The sequence below is a fragment of the Adiantum capillus-veneris genome, chromosome 10 (genome assembly GCF_014529385.1).
Source record: "Adiantum capillus-veneris isolate H3 chromosome 10, ASM1452938v2, whole genome shotgun sequence".
Lineage (NCBI taxonomy): Eukaryota > Viridiplantae > Streptophyta > Polypodiopsida > Polypodiales > Pteridaceae > Adiantum > Adiantum capillus-veneris.
Window position 1 is genome coordinate 130,277,603 of NC_140940.1, and position 11,480 is coordinate 130,289,082.

Here is an 11,480-nt window from a genome sequence, read left to right on the forward strand (position 1 = left end):
CATATCTATCAATCAAGAAAATATGACATCATTAGAAAGACTTATCCCTTTCAAATCTTCAAAGAAAAAGATAGGATAACTTAATCATGCTGCAAGAAAGATACATAATATCTATACCATGTTGTTGGAAAAAGACAAGTATCTTGATCAGTTATATAATTTACAAGCACAACTATAATTAAATCATCAGTTGGTCGTAGATCAGAAATCATTACAATGTCATAGCCCACTCTATGGGCACCGTTTAGATAGAGAGAAAGATCAAAAGCCTTAGGTCAGGTCGAGGGATTGTTTCGCTTACCACTCTCAAGGTGGGTAAGTACATTGCTTACAAAATACCCTTTTTTTTTGCTCTTGTGGCAGTAACATGCACTTAAAGAGTCTTATAAAAGTATGACACATGGAGTAGATAGCCATGGCTTTATTTTGGGGAGGGGGATTAGTAGATATGCATTCTGGGGGCCCATGGAAAATCTCTCTCGGTCTACTTTCTAGTTTCTATCTGCAAGTTGAGGAGAGGAGGAAAGCATGTCGTTGTTTTGGTCTTTGTACATGACCCCCAATCCACCATGCCTGCATAGACCCCCTGCTGTGCAAGGTGAAGTATCATGTTGCGGGAGTGAAGGTCATTGTGGAGATAGGCGTGCGTATGTAGATACTTTAGGTTCTGAAGAAGAGCGTTTATTATCTGTAAAATTTTATTTTGGAATAGCTCTATTGCTCCTTCAGTGGTTACATAATCGTGAATGGCAGGTTGACTTCCATCTACAGTGCACTCTTTTATCCATTGCTCTGCATGGCCGCCATTCCAAAAATGTAAAATGACCATTGAACTCTCCATGTGGCGGACCATGGCAAGTGGATAAATAATTCCGTGATGAGCGATGTTCAAAACTATGGCTTTGTCTTTAACCAGTTGATACACTATGGGTCCATGCAAGTGGACTTTGAAGATCTTTGCCGCATACATTGGCTCTTTAAATGCAATATGCGTGACACCTACACGCTTCACGTGTGCCCATCTCCCTTCTCCCAGCTGTGGAGCCTGTATGTTGAAGATTGCAGTTTCTGGTAAAAGATGTAATACAGGGGGGAGTTGAAACAAGATTGAGAGCGAGAGTGGCACTAGCAACAGCCTCTATTCTAATGGTTGCTCATGGCTCTTCAGTATCATCCAAAGGGTCGGCTTCCACTCGTGCGCTTTGCTTCTCTTTTCAGCTTTCCCTTGCTCTTAAACTCAATATACAACCGTTGCACAAGTTGTATGCGAGTAGCTATGCCTGGCAAAGTAATGATTTAAAGACTTTCAAGATCTTGAAAAATCTTTGCGATTTGTCCAATAGGTTGCTTGACAATGTTCAATAACCTAATGTCATTAGAGATATGTCAAAAGCAACGGGCGTAAATGCGAGCTGAAGCTGCTCAAATACAGACTTTGCTAAGGCCTCTGTGAACTGGTAATAATGTTCCAGAGTAGAGGGGTTTAGGCAATGACGAAGCTCACGCTCTAAAATGTGATGAAAGCACAGGGTATTCACTAAGGGTTACCATATGGTATCGCGTGAGTGTACAATAGGGGGGTTTCCTAAGGCCAATCGGATAGATTTTACATATGAGGGTCCCATATGTAGGGGTAAAAAAGGCAATTTTATTGCACGAAGGTGGCGTCCCCCTATTACTACTAGTGAATCCCCCATGGATGAAAGTGACATAGTATCACCTCGAAGGTGAATTTTTGTTGATGTTTTGTCAGCTTAGTATACGCCATGTCTGCAAGATATAATTTTAAAACATAAAAATTGTCAAAAGAGAGGGGAAACTATCAAAATCATGTCACGACCCTAATCCATACAAAATTGACATAATTCATAGCAAACAACGATATATTATGATTGCAATCCATACGTTGTACAATAGAGAGGAGAACACATAAAGAGAGAGATGGAGAGAGGTGAATAGGCCCGGAGTGTGAAGGACACTCATCACAAGAATTGGACCTTGTTATGTGTGTTACATAATACACGTAAATGATTGGAGCGTCCATGTGAACAACCCAACTTGTGTGTGGTACACTCACCACAAGTCTTGGACGTTGTTGTAATGCTGATTGATAATTTAATCAATCTAATCCCTAATGAAGTGTGTGGAATGCATAACACATGGCATCAGCACAAACAGTTTAGCAATATCAGAGTGTGGTCAAACATCGTACATATTTACATCCAAGACACCACAAAGTCATCTACTGATGAGTGGCATATCTACGGATCAGAAAGTACAAGGGCAATGCGTGTCATGCTAAGATGAAGAGTACATAGGTATGCATCTTTCCACTCTTAGGTAGACAAACATATCCTTCATATTTCTATGTAGTAAGAACAATGATGTGACTTAATCTAATCCCTGATGAAGTGTGTGGAACTCACAACACAAACATGAGTGGACAACTTAACAATCTCAGATCCAGGCCAAATATCGTATGTATCTACATCCAAGACAACACCAAGTCATCTAGTGATGACTTGAATAATGACATGTCTTTGGAGTTCGAAGCACAAGAGTAAACAATGCGTCACACAGAGATGACGAGGGCATAAACTATGCATCTCTCCACTCTCTGTTTGACGAGCAGAGCTCTTCCATTTCTACATGACACAAACAATGATTTGAGCTGATCTAAAATTGAGAAACCTATAGGTCACTTTGAAGTGAGAGGTGTAGCATCATGCCTACTGCACTCCACGAGTCGACCACTAGATTCTAGCTCAACCTTGTGGTGAGAGATATACTACTACACCACACGACTGAAAATCCAAGTATATCCTAAAACCATTCTCTGCAGTGAGACATGTGGCTGCACATCACGAGAAACGCGACTAGCTTCTACTCACTTCTGGAGTGAGACGGATGGCTACACATCACGAAGTAGCCTATAACCTACAAGCCAACTCTGCGGGTGAGAGAAGAACTACTACGACACGAGTTTGGCACAACACAAAAAACAAGTTAAAACAAATGTAAACAACTTTAAAATTATACCTCAAGAAACTCTAGTTGTCTGTTGCACTCTCGACTGCAATCATTGGTTTCGATCGAAACAGGCGACGGTCTTTATATAAGTAGTTTTTGTTTGCGAACGATATTTCAATCAAAAACAAAAAATATGGCTATTTGGGTGATTATTCAAGGTTTTGACGTATAATGACGTTTTATACGTATATTTTTTTCGGTACGGGTGTATAAATGCAATGCAGGTGCTGGTTAGTGGTGGCACAATACGCTCGTGATGTGGTGTCGGATTTTGTTGCAAGGTTGATTCGCTCAACTCGTGAGCCTGTGGATGGTTGCGATTCAGTTACGATGTTAGTCTTGGGTTCAGGCTATGGATTGTCTTCTTTTTGTGCACTAGCAGGAGGACATGGCATGAGCATGTGACAGATGGGCACGTTGTGGTGACATCCTCGTGTTTGCTTATCGTTGGTGATGGAGCTAACGGCTCCCCCCGTACTTGGATGTATTCTCTTTGATCTTGGGTAAGCTGGTGTGTTTCTGATTCTAGTTGTTTTCTAGTTATGTGTGCAAGACTCGCCTCCCATGTTCAACCATTGTGGGGTATTTTACTGATTATTGTCGGGTCACTACAACATAACATGAAGATATCGACGCATCATATATCGACAGCCATGCCTTTCCACGCAAACCTTGCTTTGATACCATTTGTTAGGAAATAGGACGTAGCTAAGTAGATATTAGAGTAGCTTACTTAATTGAAAGAGACAGTTTTTCCCACGTAAGAGATTAAAGAGAGAGAGAGAGAGAGAGAGAGCACGATATACGTGGTTCACCCAATGTGGGCTACATCCATAGAAAAGTAGCCACTCAATGGCTTTAATACTTCAAATAAGAAATAGGTTACAAAGGGATTATACCCTTGATAGAGCTCTGGCCTTGATTCACTCTCACCACCTCACACCCACCTTGTTGCATCAATTTCACAATACACCACAATGTATTTTGTGTGTAGAAGAGGCCTCTTTTTATAGGCCAAAAATGTTGCCCTCTCTCATGAGAGGCAACCGTGTGTAGCCGCCCTTGTGTAGACATGTCCAAGTTGGACTCTCCAATGCGTCATTGTGTGGCCTCCTTTGAGAAGAAAAGTCTGCCTAGAAATTGACCACAGGCCATTGACTATCGCCCACAGGCCAGTCGTGATCGACCGTTTTTAGATCACTTTTTGACCGTCGTTCCGTCATAATATTCTGACAAAAAGGAATATTTCGTGGGCCTGAATTTTGGTTTTTCGACGAGTCATTTTTCTTCACGCACGATGGCTTCTCCTCATAATGAAGGCCTTACAAATGTGCTTTTTTAATACTAAAAATTACAAGGGATAAACCCCGCTCCATACTTAACATCACTTTCATCATCAAAAACCTTACATTCAATTTATTAAAAAATGACTTTTATACTTTGCCAATGGTCAAAATTTGTTCATTTGACAATATAGTTCATAAATCAGTAAGTTGAGTGCCCTAGATAATTCAGTTACACACTGAAATCTATTGGCCCCAGTCTACTCAATAAAGATACAACCATAAAAATATGATTATATTTGTGAATCCCACTTCAATGGCATGTAGTCCCACTTTCAAGAGCATGTGTTAGCTTAGTTGCTAACACTAGTTTAAACCGGCTTCTAGCTTAACTCTACTAGCCAATTTAATGATTTACAACATAAGGGTATGGACTAATAAGAGAAAATCCATTTGAAACAACTGAGATGCTCAATCCCACACTAAATAGCTTTATTCATCTATTTAAATAATTCTTATATAATAGAAGTAAAGTCGTGATGTACTATGTATTTGCAAGCGTACAATCTAGTAATTTACAAATGCAATGCATGCAATCTAAGGCAATCAAAATAACATAAACATGCCAGTATAATCACGACTTTGGATGGTATTAATAAAATCTAGTACACTAATGATTCTTTGAAAGCTCAAAATTAAATCTTGATACAAATGGGTGAGGATTGCCAATACAACTTTTGCATGGGTTGGGAGAATTGAGAAAAGAAATATAAATGAAATAAATGTTTATGATTCTATGTAATAATATTCATAGAGTTGATATCATGTGAGGTTTCATCTAGTCCCTTCTAAACAATTTGCCAAAAAATAAACATGAATTATCTCAAAACTAAAGCATAATCACAAAATTTGATGTTAGATAACAAAATAAACTAGAGAATATTGCACGCATCCCAATGGAGATATAATTTATTACAGCTACTCACTACTCTCCATACGGCAAAATCTTAGATTTGAATACAATTAGAATCTTAACTAAGCGAGATTTAGCCTCAAGGGGTGCACTTATAGGAAACCATGATTCTATGTCACATGCATTCAAATGATATTGAAAAACCCCATGTACTTACATATTTTGAGGCAATGAAATAACTCTTTTTACAGGTTAAACTTACTAGGTTTTTCCTATTTTTCAATTCAAACCCCTTCAATAAGAAAAATAATTTAAAATAAATAAAATTTATGAGTGAAAATACCCCCCTCCCCAACCCGCCCGAGGATATAGCACTTGCAAACCACAGTAAAAAAACAAACCTATTTAATGTGACATGGTTTAAACCTTGAAAGACCACTTTGTGAGGTGTATAAAAAGTGCATGTATCCTCTATGTGTAGTTTGTGACCTTCATCTTCATAGCCTTCCTTAGTGTCTATTATGCTCGGCGAGTGTTTCTACGCATCCAATAATGTTCTTGATTCAAATTAAGGCATCCAAGAAGAAAGAACAAGAGTCAAAACGTATGCATGTTGCAGTGTCTAGATCTATCATGGCTTAGGAGCATGAAAAGGAGTGAACAATCAGATGGTTGTGCATAGAGAATGAAAGATGAAATATATATGAGACTTCTTGAAGAAGGAGAAGGAGACAACTTGCAGAAAGGCAATTTCTTTCTTGTTTTCAACCCATATTTATAGTTTTTTCAGCCCTAAGATTCACATCGGACATCCACGCAACAAAAAATGACTCAATTCGGGCCAAATGGATAGAAAAATGAACATTTAGACCGAAACAGTCTTCTAAATGAAACTTGTCCACTCTACAAAATCTAGTCTTGTATAAAAACACCTCAAAATATCTATCCTCTAAGAATGTCTACTACTTAATAGACATAAACCTATATTTAGATTTTTTTTAAATACAAAAAGAGTAGTCATTTTTAAATACTCGTAAGACAATCTTACACTCTTTCTCTTTCTCTCTACTACATTGTACTTTGCTGATCATCATTACAAAGTAGGCTAAAATGCTTTTAATATAGCGCTACCCTCCCACATAGCCTATATAAGATTATGGAAGAAATGAGTGCTCCTAATGGTGACTAAAATGGGCAACAATCTGTTGTTTTTCCTGGGTCCGCTCTCTCTCGCGCTCTCTCTCTCTCTTTTCATGGTGTTAGATGTACCCCATATCTTCCACCATGACAACAAATGAATGTGTCTTTTCTAGTAGGCACTATAGAGTAAGTGACATGTAGTTTGATCTCCATGTTTGTCATGTTGGATTTACCTCATGTCTTTGGCCATGGCTACAATGTGTCTTTGATGATAGGCATTGTAAAATAAGCAACACATAATACAATATAACACTAGCCTAGTACGTCCTAACAAAATTCATGGTATTTTTTCTATTTTTTGTGATAGAGATGACTATTTTTTCGAGACAAGCACTCGTCAGAAGCTCCCTATATCACATGCATTCAAGGAATCATTGATAATACCTCTATAGCCATGATATATTTATATTATAATGTCTACAAGAAAACCTAGTCTCCCTCTAATGTATACAAAAAGTGTAATTGTTTTTGAGATATGATCCCGTTCAATGAGCTCACATGATATGGTACTCTATTTGAAAAGTGACCACCCTACACTAATTTTGGCAATGACAAAAACAACAATGTAGAGAGTGGTCTTCGGCGTTGTGTGTGTGTCTCCTTCCCGTCCTTTGCGAGAGTTAAAGCATTCTAATTGCAACAGCAACGTGCTGGTCTGAGAGCTAAGTTGCACTCAGAGTGGGGTGAAGGGGTGGGTACCATGTCAATGAAAAGAAAATGGTGTGATCGGAGGAATGGCAATAAGGGCCATGAAAATAACATAAATACACTCTACACTTAAAATTTGGGATGTGCTTATTCAGTAGTTTTGGAGGCACTTGGCTCTAATGGAGTGGTCACACACTCACCAATAATATCATTCCTACAAAAGTGGCATAGTATCTACAAGGTTACATATACGACAAATAAATCATTCATGTACGACCATGCATGGGGCACAATTATTTAAAAATGTTACCGATAGCGATGTGTCGTGTGAACACTACCTAAGAAGCATTTGGCACAAAGGGTTTCGTAGAGTTTTGATGTATGGTTGTCTTCTCCCTTAATTACCATGCAGTTTAGAGCCAACTCAACCAAAATTAGCCAAGTTGTGTCTCCCTCTCTCTCTCTCCCCCCCCCCCCCCCCCCCCCCCCCCCCCCCCAACCCCCACCACACACACACACACATTGGTTATAACTTATGTATGGCACTACAGTTGTGCTCACCTAAGCTCTTGACTGCGAAATGCACCTAAGGCGTACTAATACCATGTGAGATACAAAGGATCATATTTTTAGAGAAGTGGGCATTGCTTTAATTAATGGAAAAAACCGCTGAAATTGAACGAGTGACCTTGAATAGCATATGGACACTGCCGTTGGACAGCGCTTTTTTTAACGGGATTTCGCTTGTATAAAAGGGGGGTGGCCACAGCTTGTGTTGGCCAGCTACGCAGCGGACGTTTTGAGGCGACAACATAATCTCCTGCACGAGTAGCAACATGTCTACCACCAGAAGAAGAAGAAGCAGCATCGAGTGCATGGCCATGATGGGGGTAGCGTTCCTGCTAGTGTTCGCGGCTGTTGACGTGCACGCTGCATCTCGACGACAGCTTTTGCAAGCACCAACTTCTCGTGGTGGCATGACCGGTACCCAAACCGGTCCAACTTCTCATGGCGGGCCTCCCACTGGACCGACTTCTCACGGTGCACCTCCTACCCGATCCGGTCCCAGTACCCAAACCGGTCCAACTTCTCAAACCGGTCCAACTTCTCACGGTGGGCCCCCTGCCGGGCCGACTTCGCATGGTGGACCTCCTACCCGATCTGGTCCTCCAACTTCTCATGGTGGGCCTCGTGTTGGAACCACTTCGCATGGTGGACCTCCTACCCGATCTAGTCCAGGTACCCCAACCGGTCCAACTTCTCACAGTGGGCCTCCTGCCGGACCGACTTCGCACGGTGGACCTCCTACCCGATCCACTCCCCAAACCGGTCCAACTTCTCACGGTGGGCCTCCTACGCGACCGACTTCTCATGGTGGACCTTCTACCCAAACTGGTCCTACTTCTCATGGTCCCCAAACCGGCTCGCATCCTCAAACCGGTCCCACTTCTCATGGTGGCCCACCTACCCGAACTACCCCCGGTCACCAAACCGGTCCCACTTCACATGGTGGCCATCCTACCCAAACCGGTACCACTTCTCATGGTAGCCCTCCTAGCCAAACCACCCCAGGTCATCAAAGCGGTGGACCTCCGACCCAAACTGGCCACGATGGTAGTCCTCCAAGCAACCACAACCCAACTCCTATGGGTGAGCCTTCTCATGGTGGTAGTCCTCCAAGCAACCACAACCCAACTAATGCTAGCCCTAAACTTGTTCCGAGGACTCCCAGTCCTCATAATTGATAGCCTTAAGCTTCATCTTCACATCTTTATCAAGTAGTTCCAATTATCCCAAAATCACTATCAAAATTATGCTAATGTTGTATATTGATGTAGCCAGTTATATAATTCCTTTTGTTTCAATATCAAATATAAAACATATTTTTTCATGCAACGAGTCTTACAATAGGTTTATTTACGCAAGTGTTGTGGAGAATTCCTTTTTTCGAAATAGATTAAAAAAAATTCATCCTTGACAATGGATCAACAAAAATCAACACATGCCCACTTACCTTAGACCACTAGTGTCATACGCATCAATGACTGTAGTGAGTATATGTATATTCCAATTCATGCAAAGCTGAAATTTCATCTTTAAACGGGTCATTGTTATCGATGTTACGATGAAGGATTGTTGATTGACGGTGCACATTATTATTGCCAACATTTTTTCATTCATCACTCTCCAAGGTCTTAATTGTTTCTTGATTCCATATATGCCAGTTGCATGGTGATTGTGATGCCAATCTTATGTGTTTTGGTTATGGTGATGCAAGTTGTGATTCCTTCAAAGAGTACGATGCATTGTGTGTCTCGAGCATTCGGGTCATTGTAAAGTAGTGAGATGACACTGGTAGTTGTGGTTCCTCCATATCACCTTGATGCTTTGATTGAAGTAGTTTTTGCACAATATACAATTGTGCAAGTTTATTTTGATGCAATTTTTGCACCGTGTAAAGTTATGCTAGCACTTGAGAATTGATTTTGATGTAGTTTCCTATATATGTTGATGCCAAGTTTAATGTCATTATGTACATTGATTGTCCGTTTCAAAAATTGGTACGTTGATGCTCTCAATGGTGAATATGGTTTGCTGATATTTTTACTAAGCGGATTTATAAAAATTCTACCACTTTGAGAAAAAGAAATTATTATATGGCCGTGCACTTTTGGTAGCTATCCCCCCTTTTTTTGTTGTTTTGCAAAAGTCACCTACAACAGTGAGTGAAGATTGTATTGCATAACCCCAAAAAATTACAACCAAGTCTCATGCACAGAATGTGCCATGAGAGCCAAAAAGAATCATCAGATACATCCACCCACTACAACAAAAAAAGGTGTCACCGACGTATATATCGACGCTTAACGTCGTTATCTGCGTCGATATATGTGTGGAAAGGCTTTATTAACGATGCAGATATAGGCGCAGTTATAGCGACGCAGATATAGACAAAAATATAGACGCAGATATAGACGCATATATCGACGATCATAACAGAAAAAAAAATTATTGGACAGAGGACAGGTAGCCTGGCCTGTGCCCAGTGAAAAGATGGACACAACCACAGCCAGACTTCCTACCCTCTGCCCAAGAAAGCGAGTAGCACCAAAATCAACCATGCTCCCGCAAAAATTTCGGCAGAGTTCCTTTCGTTTTTACATAAAATTTTCAAAAAAACCATATCATGTATATGCCTCCTACATGCTATCCATATAGGATCTCACATGAGATTTAAGGCCAATGAAAGAAATGAAATAAACTTTGTGCAAAACCGTAACCATACCAACTTAAAACCATAACCATAACGAACTTAATTTGTGCAAAACCATAACCAAAGTAAAACCATAATCGGCCATAACCATATTGATCAAAACCATAATGCAAATAACCATAACCATAAACAAAACAATAACCATAAGCATAACCAGAAAGTTAAACATAACCATAAACAAAACAATAACCATAACCATGTCTATACAAGAATAGGAGAAATAACCATGTTTATACAATGACAATGACAATAACCATAACCATAAGGGAAACAATAACTGTCTGAACAATAACCATAACCATATATGTCTATACAAAAAAGAGATACAGAAGCGTGTCTGTGTCTCACAAAGCATATATATGAAATCCACTGATGACTAGGCATCACAACCTGCACATAGGACAAGTTATAAAATTAGTATTGATATTACTTCACATATACTTATTTAATTAAATCAACTCACACATATTAATGTCTCACCTCAATCGATCAGCGAGACTCTAAGGCCTCCCAGTCTACAGGCTCTCCTGAAGCATCAAGATCATTCAATACTTCATAGATACCTCTGCGATATCCATCTGTCTCCTCCTAGCGTGTCGGGGCTCGATGCATCGCAAGATTCTGCGTATATACAAAAATCAAAGTAATAAGAATACATGATTCATCACGTTTAGAAAAACGCCATAGCTAGGATTGGATTGGAAACTCACAAACTCATAGTGAAAGGTGTCGAAGCCTCCGCTGCCAAGACGAGATGTCCCCCTGGTCATCTGTCGTATCTGCGCGGCCTGACGCTGCTGTCTGAATCGCATGTCTGTTGTCCGCATCTGTGGACCCTCCTCCACAGCAACCACCACCTCCACCTGACGATCGTCGAGATCGACGAGTGCGCTTGTGCTTCAGAGATGAGGAAGTACCCGCCTCTGCCACACCCCTAGGTGTCGAAGCGGCTAGGGCAATCCTCCGGTTGTACACAGCATGATCATCGAAATTCCCATCGCCTACAAGTTCTCTCCCTGGCGCTTGTTCCCCTTCAGGTAGCCCCAAGTGCTAGCGTTTTTGGGATTGCATCATCAGCAATCATAGCATTTGAGCCTCAAAAACGCAGCAAGACATCAAGCATACTCAGCGT

The 11,480-nt window shown here is 40.5% G+C and overlaps 1 protein-coding gene across 1 annotated transcript; it reads left to right on the forward strand.

Annotated features, from left to right (window-relative positions):
• The first annotated feature begins 7,924 nt into the window (after window positions 1-7,924).
• On the forward strand, window positions 7,925-8,970 carry LOC147449647 (uncharacterized). The gene has a single exon (XM_086522669.1). It carries the CDS (start codon window positions 7,950-7,952, stop codon window positions 8,817-8,819), a length of 870 nt encoding a protein of 289 aa, XP_086378795.1. The 5' UTR covers window positions 7,925-7,949; the 3' UTR covers window positions 8,820-8,970.
• Window positions 8,971-11,480: the final 2,510 nt, after the last annotated feature.